The sequence below is a fragment of the Gopherus flavomarginatus genome, chromosome 6 (assembly GCF_025201925.1).
Source record: "Gopherus flavomarginatus isolate rGopFla2 chromosome 6, rGopFla2.mat.asm, whole genome shotgun sequence".
NCBI classification, from domain to species: Eukaryota; Metazoa; Chordata; order Testudines; family Testudinidae; genus Gopherus; species Gopherus flavomarginatus.
In genome coordinates this window covers 1,267,224-1,282,739 of record NC_066622.1, presented here as the reverse complement: position 1 = coordinate 1,282,739, position 15,516 = coordinate 1,267,224, and the positions used below count along the sequence as shown (strand labels likewise).

General features: G+C 57.6%; 1 protein-coding gene and 1 long non-coding RNA gene across 6 annotated transcripts; one reads left to right on the top strand and one right to left on the bottom strand.

Annotated features, from left to right (window-relative positions):
- Positions 1 to 4,100: 4,100 nt before the first annotated feature.
- Positions 4,101 to 15,142, bottom strand: CCDC71 (coiled-coil domain containing 71). 4 transcript variants are annotated; one of them, XM_050957496.1, is made up of 2 exons: positions 15,092 to 15,142; positions 4,101 to 6,620 (listed from the first exon to the last, which is right to left on the bottom strand). In XM_050957496.1, exons 1-2 carry the CDS (start codon positions 15,139 to 15,141, stop codon positions 5,384 to 5,386), a joined length of 1,287 nt encoding a protein of 428 aa, XP_050813453.1. In that variant the 5' UTR covers position 15,142; the 3' UTR covers positions 4,101 to 5,383. The 4 variants fall into 4 exon arrangements, with proteins under 4 accessions (XP_050813453.1, XP_050813454.1, XP_050813456.1 ...); XM_050957497.1 differs by having other exon boundaries at positions 15,088 to 15,133; XM_050957499.1 differs by having other exon boundaries at positions 4,101 to 6,612; positions 15,092 to 15,108.
- LOC127053242 (uncharacterized) lies at positions 8,022 to 11,719 on the top strand. 2 transcript variants are annotated; one of them, XR_007774971.1, is made up of 4 exons: positions 8,022 to 8,403; positions 9,487 to 10,849; positions 11,008 to 11,242; positions 11,398 to 11,719. It is a non-coding gene; the product is annotated as an uncharacterized LOC127053242 (long non-coding RNA). The 2 variants fall into 2 exon arrangements; XR_007774970.1 differs by having other exon boundaries at positions 11,008 to 11,281.
- Positions 15,143 to 15,516: the final 374 nt, after the last annotated feature.

Here is a 15,516-nt window from a genome sequence, read left to right as displayed (position 1 = left end):
GTAGATACAGCGAACCGGACCCCTCCGCTGGGTCCATTCTGGGGGGCAGTGAGCCAGACCCCCACGTCTGCACTTCACTCCTCGTCCCCAGCCAGCTCCAGACTAACAACCCCTCCAGCCCCTCCTCTCTGCTCAGCCCCTTTCCCGGACCAGGAGGTCACCTGATCCCTTTGTCTCCAACACCTTCAGCTGGCACTTTTGCAGAGGGGGGTCCCAGGACATCAGTTGCTAGGAGACAGAGTGTCAGGCATTTAGGTGCACTGGCCCTTTGCTCTGCAGCAATCACAGCCCCTTATTGCACCACCTAGATATTAAGAACTGCCATGGAGACACTGAGGCACCAACACAGTATTCAGAGCAAACATTAAGAACATTCCCAGTTCGTCACAACACCACGCAGCTAACATTGGCCCACACCACTTTTCTCGCTGCCTTCTCTGGGGTGCACTCAAGCTCATTTCCCTGGGGCCATGATTTACTTTGCTCAGGGCACTGCACTGTGTAACGAACTGGGAATGTTCTTAATGTTTTCTTTGAATTCTGTGTGGCTGCCCGTGACGCAGCAGAGAGGGGAGTGTTGGTCTGGGAAGGTTGCAGGGGAGCTTTGCTGGGACTGTCAGTTTGGAGCTGGCTGGGAAATGAAGGGGAGCCCGGACAGAGCTCTGGCCTCCCTGGGCCCCCCCAAGATGGAGCTGAGGGGGTCCTGCTGTCTGTACCTACAAGGCCTGTCTTCAGCTGTGCTCCTGTCATCTAAATAAACCTTCTGTGTTACTGGCTGGCTGAGAGTCGGTGCCGGGCCCTGACTCCTCCCTACTCTGTGACACACGGTACCCAGCACCTCTGCCACAAAGCCACTGCTGTTGCTGAGCTAAACCAGACCAACAGAAGGGGCATTTGCCATCCATCCCCCTCGAGCCCGCCGGGAAGAACCAGAAACCCAGCCAAACAACTGCACATTAAGAGGCTGGATTTGTACCTAGGCAAGATCTCTCCAGGGAGGCGGAGCACCGAGAGGGGTGTCTGGAGCCGAGCTGGGCAGTGCACCGACAGCAGCACATCCTGGAATTTAGGGCAATGACAGATCCAGCCTGAAATGTTGCCTTCACCAAGGGCCTGCTCTGAGAAGCGCTCAGACAATGGCCATTTACACACACACTGCTAGTGCTCAGCACAGACACACGCCTCTCCTCCAACACCTACCGGAGCAGGACACGGCGTGCTACAGGGGGGCTATACCATTTAAATACGTACAAAATCATCTCTTCGTTTTCTGCAGCAAAGTGCTCTAGAGATTACATAAAAGGGTCCCTCCTGCAGCCACCTCTGGGGTGGAGCACGCAGCAGGACTCTGCCAGCACCACTATACAGTGGTTTGCAGAGAGGAGCAAAGGAGAAATTCCTCTCACTGAAAGCAGAGGCAGGAAGATGTAGCCTGGTCACAACACGTGTTTGCGTTCAAATTTCACTTCTACTCATTAACAGCAGATTTTCAAGCAAACATCTGAAAACCAGATCCTCCCCCCTTTCACTGACCTGCGCAGACACATGCTGCTTTCCCTGCAAGAACGGATGGCCCCTACTCCGGGTCACTTGTTACTGGTGCAGCCAACTCAGGCAGGTGAAACAAAAACCGCCTCCTGGCAGGTAAGTAAAAGCGGAAATGATTCCCCAGGAAGGTGGGTAAGCACAGCCTTCGGCAGCCCTTATTCGAATGACAGGAGCATTAATCCACACAGGACAAGCACTGCTGAGCATGGCTCTGACTCTGCCCGGGAACGGCACCGCCAGACTAGACACTTGGGTGATCTACACAAAAGCAGACTGAAAACAACCTGTGTGCAGAGCACTGGAGTGTAACACATTCAGCGCTTACTGGATCGGCTCCTGATACGGCCCTGTGGCTGCCCAAAATGCCAGTCAATCAGTAAAGAATGATCCTGCAGACCCTTACACCTCTGTGCCAACCCAGCCCCTATGGGCAGGAAAGGAATATCCCCAGGCCTAAGGGCACAGAATGCAGCCCTAAAAGGCCACGCCGCCTCTCCTGAGCGCCCATACCCTCAACTCCAGCACTGCCTGTGCAGCACCCTCACAATGGGGTCCGTGGCTATCACAAGCACCCGTGGCATGGAGCTGGATTCTCTCCAGCAGGGCTCCAAGGGCTGTCTGCAGCCCCCCTTGAAACAACGAAGGGGAAGGGGTTGGGGAGTGAGGTATCTGCATTCCCCACTTGCGCTGGACCAAACCCCTGAGCACCCCTCTGCACTGCCATCTCTGCCCACGACGACCCTCGCTCGCTCAGACACCTACCTGCTCTGCAGGATTCTGGGCAGAAAGAACCTATTGCCATGCCTTGCTGACACACACAACCTCATGCACATTCGACCGACCAACCCAGGGGAGAGCCCCAACAGCTTCCAGCTCTCCCAGGAACCTGGCCGCCACGTCCTGCAGGAGAACCTGGGTGGGTCCCCTTTTCCACACATTGTTGGAACTCTGAAGTCATGAGCGGGTGCGAAGGCAACAAGCCCCGCTTGACGTGTGCAGTAGCAGGGAGAGAGATGCATGAGCCGCCTCAGGGACACGGCAAAGATCGGGAGCTAAGCCATGTGGGGAGGCGGGCAGCACAGTGCTGCAGCGGGTAACGCACCCGGGGGCAGCCCCAGCTGCTCACCTCTCCGGAGCGGCTCAGCATACGCTGAAGGAAGAGATCTAGGCCTCGGTATAAGCAGATGCATGTCTCACTGGCTTCGATGGGAGCTGGACTCGCTGCTGCAGGTTCCTAGAAGCTGCCTGCTGAGCAAAGCCGGCCAATGCACTGCTGTGGCCAGTGCAGGAGATAACGCTGCAGCGCCTGAGGAGAGGAGAGGAGGTGGAACAGAGTGCTCCCAACAGGCTGGAGTTCTGAGCCCTCTCCAGACAGGGAAGACGCACTGGAGGGCAGGGAGGGAGCTGAGCAGAGGGAAGGGAGGGAAATGGGAAAGACCAGTGATCAAACAGCCCCCACTCACCCAGTGCCGTGCCGCTCCTGCAGTGGGAACACTCTGCAAAATTCAAACACAAGGGCTGTGAAAACAGAGTGAAAAGGAAACATTTCCATCCTATAGCCACCCGGGGCAGCCACTGAAGGTCACGTCCTATGGCAGGGTAAGCACCTGGCCGGCGATGGCATTAGCAGCTAGCAACTCCCGACAGCACGACTGCTGTGGGGCTGGGGGGGGCAGCTGTGCCCTCTTGAATGGTGCTCCACAGATTGGCCGGATACTGTATGGAGGGGGCTGGCTTTCCAAGGAAGCAAGAGCTACCAGCCGCCGTGTGACGTGGAAGAGCAGATTAGCGGAGCCAGCCGACGCCAGGTGGGATATTGCACGCCATGGCCCACGGTGGCTGAATCCACACTGCTCCGGCGCCGTTCCGGAGGATGCTCTAGGCATCAGCTGGCAGAAGGCTGTGGGTTGGGGGATCTGGAAAAGCCTGTGTAAGGGAAAGGGAAATCAGGCCCTGGGGTCCAGTTGGCGCTGCAGGTAGAGGAGCTTCTCTGACGCCCCTGCTGCTGCCTATGCATTACAGGCAATAGCTTAATATGCTGCTCCCTCATTGGACGCACAGCTCGTCAACGCATGCACCAAAGTGTGCGACCTTCTGGTGTGCTTGTGTGTTAACAAAACAGGGCCGCCCGGTAACGAGAGACGGGGCTCTCCCACAAACAGCCTCAGCACTTTGGATCGATTCTCCTCCAGAGAAGGGGGGAAAATGCCCCTTTCTGTTTTCATGGTCTCTGGCTGGAGACTCCCTGTTAGTCAAGTGCGAGATGACGAAGGCTGTCTCTGTGCAGGGCGATGGTCACACCCCATCCAGCACTGACAGTCGGAATTTTACAATAGTTCACACGCAATTGGCAATTCCCTTCCAACAGCAGAAGGCAGAACCAACTGTACCCAGTGAAGGCTCTGCCTTCAGATCACACCCAGCAACGCAACTGCAAGTGCAAATGCGATAAACATATTCCCAGCCTGTACCTGCCAGACTCTCCCCGTGAGGAGGGAAGGAGGCACCTACCCCTTGTTTTCTCATGCTCCCCGAACATAGAACTAAGCACGGAGACTCTAAGCAGAGAAAGATTTTATACCCTGCAGCAGATCATCACCCTAAAATCCCAGGAGAGCTGGCAAATCTGAAATCCAGGATGAGAAATAAATATACAGTGGCTTAACCCCGTGCAAACCACTCCCCAGAAACTAATACCTTATTCTCTTGAAATGTTAAAAAAAATTGCTGGAAACTCCTTTGATGAACCTGCTGCTGCTGTGCTCTGGTTCTCACCCATACACATTCCCCTGGAGCCAGCAGAACATTAGCAACACTCGATACATTCAGAAGCACAGTGGGCGAGTTCTCAACCTAACTCACAAGTCACTGGAACGTTCAGCAGCACTCAAGTGATGACACTCTGGCCAGGAAATATGAAGTATCCACTGACTGGCAGCCCCAGATCTTAGGTCGACAACCAGCCACAAATTCATTGCTTAAGTTAACGGACGGGGCCTGACAGCACCTTTCCCGTGGCGCTCTTTGGAAGCAAACCCGCAGGAAGCATTTAGCATTTCTGCTAACAGCGAAAGGGGCGGCAGACAGACTCAGAGCGAACAGCCCGACCAGCCCTCCCCTACTTTCCATTTTCTTTGCCGAGGTGACCTGAATAGGATAGAGCTACGAGCTGGCAAGCCTCCATCCAGCATGGTGTTTCCAGAGACAAATGTGTGGCTATAATTCTGCCTGCTTCTGAGCTTCTCAAGAGAGCCCAGAACAGGCAGGTAAGAACACTGACAATGGGAAAGAAAACCTGGCACCTTTCGACAAAAGACTGACTGAAGAGCGAACCCAGCTCCAGAGGGGCGGAGGAGACGTGTCTTCAGACAGTGCCAGGGCACTGTGTGTGTGTGTAGACAGATAGATAGAGAATAAAGTTATAAAATTTGATCAAAATAAAACCAATAAATGTACAGCTTGAAAAAGAGCAAAATACCACAGTGCATGAACGTCAGGAGAAAGTCTGGCGCGTCCCACTGCACAGACAAACGCTCCAGCATGTTCAGAAAAGCACAGCCCAGAACGCTAGAACCGGCTTCGCTCAGCTCACCATGGGGGCTGGGAGTCCTTGTCCTGGGTTTCTAAACACAGCTTTGTACTCGCGCAGTCCAACTCTGCAGAACGTTGCCAGGCAGCCAAAACAGCTGTGGAACGAGCTGCCCAAAGTCTGCAGGTCCCGGCTGTGACACTGCTGCTGGACACCAGAGAATGAAAGTGGCTCTTACACATCTCCACAGCCTGGCAGCTGGTTCACACTTATGTATTTAAGAGAAAAGTGACAAAAGGAAGGAACTCAGGGGACATTGTGAGAGGGGGACACTGGCTGAATTCTGATCACAGGGGACAGGTTAACCCTAAGGATCTTCTGTGCTCTCCTCCTCACTTCATCATCTGACGAGGAGCTGTCCACCTTAATGGCCTGGGATCTCAGCAGGTTCAAAGTGCTCTGAGCTAATTCAGGTTTATTCATGGCATTTTTCTTCTTCTTCTGTGGTGCTTCTTTCATCTCCTCGGCTCTTTTCCTTTTCTGCCCAACAGTCTCCTGACTACTGCTGTCTTTCCATTCAGTTCTCTCTGCTGGAACTTCCTTGGCGTTATTTGTAAAGGCCTTGGCCTGTGACCCCCCACTGCAACACTGAGATGCGCTGCCTGTAATCCTCCCATTCAGGATTCCAGATGCTTTGCAACCATTGCTCTCCTTTAGCACCCCACCTTGAGTTCCCTTCAGAAGCGTTACAGCTAGAGCGGGAGAATCTGGTGCTTTCGTAACTACGTGTGTGTAGCCTTTGGGGTCTACCTGCCCCACAGGTAGCTTAGCGTTCTGCCTCGAGGCACCCGATGCCTTGAGAAGCTTCAGGTCCGAGGGGGAGATCCCAAGATGCCCCTCTTTGTATTTGGACTCCAAACAGGATGCTGTGGCTTTCAGTGGGACCAAAGCTTCCAGCACGACAGAGAGTCTCATGGCTGGATACACGTCAGGGTACGTATTAGCTGGGAAGCCCATTGCTGAGGCCTTCGATGTGCCTGACCGTGTCTCTTTCAACGAGTTCAGCAGCAGGTTTGTGGTCCTCCCTTTAGAGACAGGCTTGGTGCGAATGTTAGGAGAGCCGACTGACACCTCCGCAAGTGTCCCAGGCGCCTCTGCTGTCACAGCAGGGCTTCTAACTGGAGAGTTAGTACAGTCAGAGACAGCAGCGCCTGTGTCTGAATTGTCAGGTGTCTGGCTGGGAGTAGCCGCCGTGCAGGAGCTGTACCCATAAACATCCTTGCTCCTTAAGACTGTGGGCTGGTAGCCTTCCTCCTTGAGGCCTTGGAGAAAGGCCACCAGCTGGGTTTCAGTGTCTGAAAGGTCCTTGGACATGGGGTTGAAGACTCTGAGGGCTTCCTCCAGGGCTTTCTGTCCTGCAGAAGAGATTCTTGACCAAGAATGGACAGCTTTTTCTTCCGCATTGTTCACCTCAATATTCATGGCATTAGGGTAGTAGGCACTTCCAATAGCTCCAAATTCCTTGAAAACCAGGGCTGGACACCTCAAAGGGAAAGAGAAGACAGTTAGCACAACCCAAACACCAATCTCCAGGCTTCTAAGGGAAGGCTACGGAGAACTCTCTGAGCTCTTAAATGCCAGTGACCATCTAGTCCAGGGATCGGCAACCTTTGGCACGTGGCTCGCCAGGGTAAGCACCCTGGCGGGCCAGGCCAGTTTGTTTACCTGCTGCGTCCGCAGGTTCGGCCGATGGTGCTCACACTGGCCGCAGTTCGCTGCTCCAGGCCAATGGGGGCTGTGGGAAGCAGCGCGGGCCGAGGGATTTGCTGGCTGCCGCTTCTCGCCGCCCCCATTGGCCTGGAGCGGCGAACCGCGGCCAGTGGGAGCCGTGATCAGCTGAACCTGCGGACGCGGCAGGTAAACAAACTGGCCCAGCCTGCCAAGATGCTTACCCTGACGAACCGCGTGCCAAAGGTTGCCACCCCTGAGGTAGTCTGACCCCCTGCGTAACCCAGGCAAGAGAACGTCACCCAGTGATTCATGCATCCAGACTAATCATTTGGGGTTAAACGACCACATCTCATTTAGAAAACCAGCAGCGCCTGGTGCGACAATTTCAAGTGACGGAGAATCCACCATGATTGCTAGGCCAGCTGTTCCAGTGATTAAACACCCCGCACTGGAAACCGTGCACCTTATTCCAGACTCACACTTCAGCCTGCAGCCACTGGCTCATTCTGCTCTGTCGGCCAGATCAAAGCGCTCTTGCTGCAGAGACCCTCTCCCTGCATAGGCGCTTACCGACCAGGATCAAGCCATCTCAGGCTCTTCTTCAGACACCGAGCTCCTTAAGTCTCTCATTATAAGCCATGTTTCTTCCAACCCTCTGACCATTCTCTGCTCCAGTTTTTCAACGGCTTTTCTGAAGTACAGAGCCCAGAACTGGATCCTATTCCAGCCGTGCTCTCCCCAGTGCTGCGTACAAAGGCAGCATGACCTCCCTCCCTCCTCCCACTTCCTTTCCCCTGTTTATACAAACGTCTGCAATTTGCAGTCACACAAACCCTTGTTCATCCAAGGACGCTCACTCCCCAAAGACAATACAAGCAAGAAACCACAACAGAACCCTGGCTATGACGCAGGAACTGGAGCTCACTGCAGGTCTGCACACCTGGGGCTGAGGGCCAGCACTGCTATCCCATTTAGCGCACTCAGCTCCCTCCGCTGGGGGAATGGCGCTAGCAGCTGAGTACAGGACGCAAACCCAGAAAGGAGCCAGCATGGCAGAACACTATGTGGGAACGAGTCAGCCGACACTAGGCCAGCAGGCTGAAGCCAACACGGACGCAACAGGCTGATTCTACAGCTGGAAATGGCAACTAAAGGCTGACAAAAGCGGTAAAATGTGAAGAGCTGGTAAAAACCTGCAGCTGCTGAGACACCTCTCGAACCAGTAAGAAAGTGGAATTCAGTGTTTATCAAACATTCCCTTCAAAGCCAGTCCAAGGTCTGAGATAATGAAAGAGGGAAGCACCCAGGTGATGAAAAATGACCACCTCACAGATAGATTCCACAGGTATTCTCACATCCACCACCTCCTTCCAGAGTCATTGTTTTTATTACCAGAGCACCTAGCAGCCCTAGAGAGATGGGCCCTCCCCAAAAGCTTCTAACCCAACTATAAAATGAGACCCAAGCGAAGGATTTAGACAGACGAGGGGCACAAGGGAACAATGAGACAATACGGGCCAGCATGATCAGCAGTAGTGTCCGTCAATGTTTGTGTCGGTCTCGTGGCCAAGGAGAGGTTGAGGAGAATTTTGAAGGTGGTGTGACGTTATAGATATAAACTGGGACCATATAGAACATGGTTGCAACCAAGGTCCTGTAGTGGCACCAAATCCTAGGTAAAGGGGGTCATATAAGGTATCTAAGACCAGGTTACGGATTACTGGTTATGATTATGCTGTCTGTATGTCTGTAGCATTTTGGTAGTTGAAGTTATGAATACTGGCTGTATGCTGTCTGTATTGCAAACTTGTGTTGTGTTACTGGGAAAGATCCCAGACAAGTTGGTGTCAGCTCTGTTTAGCCTGCTTGATGGCCCGTTAAGGATCATCACCTACACAATTGTCCCATAGAGAGAAGGCAGTTATGCCCTGTGACTCAGCAGGGTGTGCAGAAACTGGCCCATGTGACTGCAAACTCCATTTTGCTGTAACTTTCCACAGCAGGAACAAAGGAGTGTTCTTACACTTGGAAAAGCCTATATAAGGCAGAGGCCTCATCTCCATTTTGTCTTCAATCCTGCTTCTTACCTCTGGAGGGACTTTTCTACAAACTGAAGCTCTGCACAAAGGACTGATGACCCATCCCAGCGGGGGATGTTCTCCAGAGACTTGATTTAAACCTGCAGTTTATTCCATCACTGCTACAAGCCTGAACTAAGAACTTTGCCATTACTGTATGTAATTGATTCCATTTAACCAATTCTAGCTCTCATCTCTATCTTTTTGTCTTTATGAATAAACCTTAAGATTTTAGATTCTAAAGGATTGGCACCAGCGTGATTTGTGGGTAAGATCTAATGTGTATATTGACCTGGGTCTGGGGCTTGGTCCTTTGGGATTGAGAGAACCTTTTTCTTTTACTGGGGTGTTGGTTTTCATAACCATTCATCCCAGGACGGGTGGCACTGGTGGTGATACTGAGAGACTGGTGTGTCTAAGGAAATTGCTTGTGTGACTTGTGGTTAGCCAGTGTGGTAAAACCGAAGTCCTTTTTTCTGGCTGGTTTGGTTTGCCTTAGAGCTGGAAAAACCCCAGCCTTGGGCTGTGACTGCCCTGTTTGAGCAATTGGTCCTGAATTGGCACTCTCAGTTGGGTCCCGCCAGAACCGCAACGTCACAGGTGGATAATGAAATAGCTTTGAGGGGTTACAGGGAGCTCCTGCCAAGCATGAGGGGCAATGCTGGAGAAAGCGTGTGTGGACAATGGAGGCTGACCTCACGGCCAATGGGAGATGGAGGTCGACATCCTGATAGTGAATGAGAGGAGAAAGAGAGGGAGGAGATAGGCCAGGAAGGCAAGTGAAGACAAGTAGCTTGTGTTTGATAGGCTAGAGAATGAGGAGCCAGTGGAGGGATGCAGAATCACTAACATGTTTTGAACAGGGTGCAGAATATACAATTGTCATCTGGGAATTGGAACCTGCACCAAGAACAAAGATGGCCAGCGCACCTTACTGTGGATTTTTGAAATGCCATTTTAATACAGAAACAGACCAGGAGGTGTTCTTATTTTAATATACATTTATGTTCATAAAAAAGGATAGTTTAAGAAATGACTGTCTGATAAAATGTAAATAGTATTTTGTCTAATCAACAAAATTGTCTCTTGCTGCACTCCAAGTTTGTTCACCCACATGCCAGGTGATGCCCTCAATAAATCAAGTGATACCACGTGCATCCACTGAGATGGTGAATCTACGATTCTATAGTTAATGACCCAAAAGTCCATACTCCTAGAGCCACCAGAATAGCTTTTGTCCATCAACATAATGCCTCCAAACACCAAGGGGCAATTGAAAGTGTTAACAGGACAAACCCTTGTGACAGGTTCAAACGCCTTTAAACGTGCGACAATTCCACGGCAGAGTCAATAATCTGACACTCTGCAGGGGTGATCAGTGAAAGGAGTTAATGCCTCAATACTTCAGTGACGGATGGAAGCGGCAAGCAGAGGCTTCTTAGAAAGGCTGTGCCATGTGGCTGAAGGCCGTAGAGGAGGTATATATAAAGACACAATCTGCACAGAAAGAAACCAACTGAAAACCTCCCTACGGCAAAGCCATTCCTTGCCCTTGGCTTCTCCTGCCATTCCATGCTCATTAAAAGCTCAGCTATGCATACTTTCCCTCCTAGGGTGAGGTGCACATTCCTAATCAGCACATCCTGCACAGACACCAACTAGCAGCCATCTCCCAGGACTTGGGGTGAAAGGAATTGTCTGCATGACTCCACCTTCTCAAACCAAGACATTTGCACCACTTTCTGGGTAGTCAGGAGCTAGATTAAAGAGATGGGGTTTACCATCCAGCCTACCCACCAAGTGTCTAGTGGCCAGGGGTGGCTCTACGTATTGTGCCACCCCAAGCACGGCAGGCAGGCTTCCTTCGGCGGCTTGCCTGCGGGAGGTCCCCGGTCCTGTGGATTCAGCAGCACGCCTGCGGGAGGTCCCCGATCCCACGGATTCAGCAGCAAGCCTGCGGGAGGTCCTCTGGTTCCGCAGCTTCAGCAGCACGCCTGCGGGAGGTCCCCGATCCCACGGATTCAGCAGCAAGCCTGCGGGAGGTCCTCTGGTTCCGCGGCTTCAGCAGCACGCCTGCGGGAGGTCCCCGATCCCACGGATTCAGCGGCTTGCCTGCGGGAGGTCCTCTGGTTCCGCGGCTTCAGCAGCACGCCTGCGGGAGGTCCCCGGTCCCACGGATTCAGCGGCTTGCCTGCGGGAGCTCCCCGGTCCCGGGGATTCAGCGGCTTGCCTGCGGGAGGTCCCCGGTCCCGCGGATTCAGCGGCTTGCCTGCGGGAGGTCCCCGGTCCCGCGGATTCAGCGGCTTGCCTGCGGGAGGTCCCCGGTCCCGCGGATTCAGCGGCTTGCCTGCGGGAGGTCCCCGGTCCCGCGGATTCAGCGGCTTGCCTGCGGGAGGTCCCCGGTCCCGCGGATTCAGCGGCTTGCCTGCGGGAGGTACCCGGTCCCGCGGATTCAGCGGCTTGCCTGCGGGAGGTACCCGGTCCTGCGGATTCAGCGGCACGCCTGTGGAGGTCCCCGGTCCCATGGATTCAGCAGCACGCCTGCGGGAGGTCCCCGGTCCCAAGGATTCAGCAGCTTGCCTGCGGGAGGTCCCCGGTCCCAAGGATTCAGCAGCTTGCCTGCGGGAGGTCCCCGGTCCCACGGATTCAGCGGCTTGCCTGCGGGAGGTCCCCGGTCCCGTGGATTCAGCAGCTTGCCTGCGGGAGGTCCCCGGTCCCGTGGATTCAGCAGCATGCCTGCGGGAGGTCCCTGGTCCCGCAGATTCAGTGGCTTGCTTGTGGGAGGTTCCCAGTCCCACGGATTCAGCAGCACGCCTGTGGGAGGTCCCTGATCCTGCAGATTCTGTGGCTTGCCTGAGGGAGGTCCCCGGTCCCACGGATTTGGCGGCTTGCCTGTGGGAGGTCCCCGGTCCCATGGATTCAGCAGCATGCCTGCGGGAGGTCCCTGGTCCCGCAGATTCAGTGGCTTGCTTGTGGGAGGTTCCCAGTCCCACGGATTCAGCAGCACGCCTGTGGGAGGTCCCTGATCCTGCAGATTCTGTGGCTTGCCTGAGGGAGGTCCCCGGTCCCACGGATTTGGCGGCTTGCCTGTGGGAGGTCCCCGGTCCCGCAGATTCAGCAGCATGCCTGCGGGAGGTCCCTGGTCCCGCAGATTCAGCGGCTTGCCTGAGGGAGTCCCTGGTCCCACGGATTTGGCAGCTTGCCTGTGGGAGGTCCCCGGTCCTGCGGATTCAGCAGCATGTCTGTGGGAGGTCCCCGGTCCTGCAGATTCAGCGACTTGCCTGAGGGAGGTCCCCGGTCCCACGGATTTGGCGGCTTGCCTGTGGGAGGTCCCTGGTCCCGCGGATTCAGCAGCATGCCTGCGGGAGGTCCCCGGTCCCACGGATTTGGCGGCTTGCCTGTGGGAGGTCCCTGGTCCTGCAGATTCAGCAGCACGCCTGCAGGAGGTCCGCCAAAGCCGCGGGATCAGCGGACCCTCCGCAGGCATGCCGCCGAAGGCAACCTGCCTGCCGCCCTCACGGCGACCGGTAGAGCGCCCCCTGTGGCTTGTCGCCCCAGGCACGTGCTTGGCGTGCTGGTGCCTGGAGCTGCCCCTGCTAGTGGCTGAGAATCCACTGCTACAGAACAGCACCTCCTGGGCTCAGCATCCCAGCCACCGAAGCAAACACTCCCACCCAGAACCAAACCGTGCTCATGAAGTTAATCAGTCCCTACAGCAGCAGCAGCACCCAAACCACTGGGAAGGACAAATGAAAACCAGCAGCCAAGTGAGCTCCAGCAGATCCCGGCTGGGAGCAGCCGCACTCGACCTGCAGTGAAACGTTCACAACTAAGGCAGGCTCTGTGAGAGGGAGACTGGCCCTTACAAAGCAGGGTCTGAACCCAGAGAGAAGAGACTGTGCAGCCAGTGGGACACATTCGCTTTCTCCTCAGTGTCTAGAACACAACCAAGCGTGAGAAAAATCTCTCCACTGCTTATCCCGCATCAGAAGAGACGTCTGTTCACAGGGCAATGTGGAAAAACTGCCCGACGTGGGGAGAGAGGAGCCGGATGGGGACGGCACTATGGAGCACCCGTGACTGAACGGAATGACAACGGCAGAGGGGCTTAGCCCCCAGTGTAGCGCGCACCCCCCAGTGGGCAGGTCGCACCTGCCCGAGACAGATTCTGGAAGGGTCTGACTTTCTGACACTTTGGCAATACCTGGAGGGTTTGTTGTGCCAATCAAATCTTGTTGACCCGAGGGTGTTGGCAGCACAGGGCGGGTTGCCCAGATGCACTGCACCGCTATGTATTTCTTTCATGGCCTCATTGCTACTTTTTATAACTACTTGAAATTATTCACATTATTAACCGAATCAACAGCATGGGCTAGAACCCCCAGAGGAAAAGCCGCCCAGTGCTGCCCGAACCCAGACCCGCTCCTGCCCCTGGTGACACCCCTGCTCTCCTACTCACACTCAGCACTACGTGACTCCGGCTGCAGCCTTGCTGGCATGTGTCTGGGGCAGACAACGTGTGACAAAGGAGGATTTAAAACTGGCCCATCTGCCCAGGAGAAAGGCTGTCACTCCTAGCTCCCCGTTCCCCCCAAATGACTTCCCCAGCCACCGCATCTTTCCCACCCCTACTCAACACCCTGGCTCATTACAGGCCCAGATCCAGCCCTCTGGTCCTCGTACCACACGAGAATGGGTCACTAAGAACATGGGGGCAAGTACTGACTACATCACTAAGCCAGGGGATCAGGGCAGCCCTCTGAGGGACGGGGGGCTCACCCCCGTGGAGGAGGGGCCTGAGCATCTCTTGGGAATATAAGGCAGAAGAGAGATGCTGAGGATAACAGATCACCCTGGGGGACAGATTGAGGATGGAGGCCCCCAGGGCAGGGCAAATAGGAGCAGGGCTGGGCAGTGGGACAGGCGGGTGGGAGGAGCCGGGGGGCTGGGCAGTGGGACAGGCGGGTGGGAGGAGCCGGGGGGCTGGGCAGTGGGACAGGCGGGTGGGAGGAGCCGGGGGGCAGGGCAGTGGGACAGGGGGTGGGAGGAGCCGGGGGGGCAGGGCAGTGGGACGGGCCGTCGGGAGGAGCCGGGGGGCAGGGCAGTGGGACAGGGGGTGGGAGGAGCCGGGGGGGCAGGGCGGTGGGACGGGCCGTCGGGAGGAGCCGGGGGGCAGGGCAGTGGGACAGGGGGTGGGAGGAGCCGGGGGGGGGGCAGGGCGGTGGGACGGGGGGTGGGAGGAGCCGGGGGGCAGGGCGGTGGGACGGGGGGTGGGAGGAGCCGGGGGGCAGGGCGGTGGGACGGGGGGTGGGAGGAGCCGGGGGGCAGGGCGGTGGGACGGGGGGTGGGAGGAGCCGGGGGGCTGGGCGGTGGACGGGGGGTGGGAGGAGCCGGGGGGGCAGGGCGGTGGGACGGGCCGTTGGGAGGAGCCGGGGGGCAGGGCAGTGGGATGGGGGGTGGGAGGAGCCGGGGGGCAGGGCGGTGGGACGGGGGGTGGGAGGAGCCGGGGGGCAGGGCGGTGGGACGGGGGGTGGGAGGAGCCGGGGGGCAGGGCAGTGGGACGGGGGGTGGGAGGAGCCGGGGGGCAGGGCGGTGGGACGGGGGTGGGGCGAGGGGGCCGGCGACGGGACAGAGCAGTGGGGCCAGGGGCAAGGCAGGGGGCGGGTGGCAGAGAGGGGCGGGGCCCGGGCAGGGGGCGGGGCAGTGGGGGCCGGGTGGGCGGCAGAGGGGGCGGGGCCCGAGCAGGGGGCGGGGCCGGGGCAGAGGGCCCGGGGGGCGTGGCAGGGGTGGGGCGGTCGGCAGAGGAGGTGGGGCCTGGGTAGGGGGCAGGGTGGGCAGCAGTGGGGCTGGGGGCGGGGCGGGTGGCAGAGGAGGCGGGGCCCGGGAAGGGGGCGGGGCGGTGGGGCCAGGGGCAGGGCAGGGGGCGGGCGACAGAGGGGGCGGGGCCCGGGCAGGGGGCGGGGCGGGCAGCAGAGAGGGGCGGGGCCCGGGGGTGGGGCGAGCAGCAGCGGGGCGGGGCCGGGGCGGGCGACAGAGGGGGCGGGGCCCGGGCAGGGGGCGGGGCGGGGCCCGGGCAGCAGGGGGCCGGGGGCGGGGCGGGGCCCGGGCAGGGGGCGGGGCCCGGCGGACGCGGCTCCTCCCCTCGGTCCCGGCGGCTGCAGCGCGGGACCCGGCAGCGCCCCCGCCCGAGCCCGGACCCACCTACCGGCCGCCGCGGAGCCCGAACCCGCCGCTGCGCCGCCGCCGCTCCAACATGGCTGCCGCCGAGCGCCGGAAGTGCCGTCCGCTTCCGTTTCCGGCCTCGCCCCCCGACCCCCCACATCACAGGCCCCCCAGTCTCCACCCTCTGACCCCCCCACCCCCAGACCCCCCCCGACTCCCACCCCCAGGCCTCCCCAGTCTCCTCCCACTGACCCCCCCCACCCCCAGACCCCCCCCGACTCCCACCCCCAGGCCTCCCCAGTCTCCTCCTACTGACCCCTCTGACCCCCTCCCCTAGATCCGCCCAGGTCTCTCATTGACCCCCTAGATCCCCCACCCATGAACCCCCCAGGTCCCCTCCCACTGACCCCCCAGGCCCTCTCACCCCATGACCCACCTGCCCCCCACCCCAGACCTCTAACCCCTTCC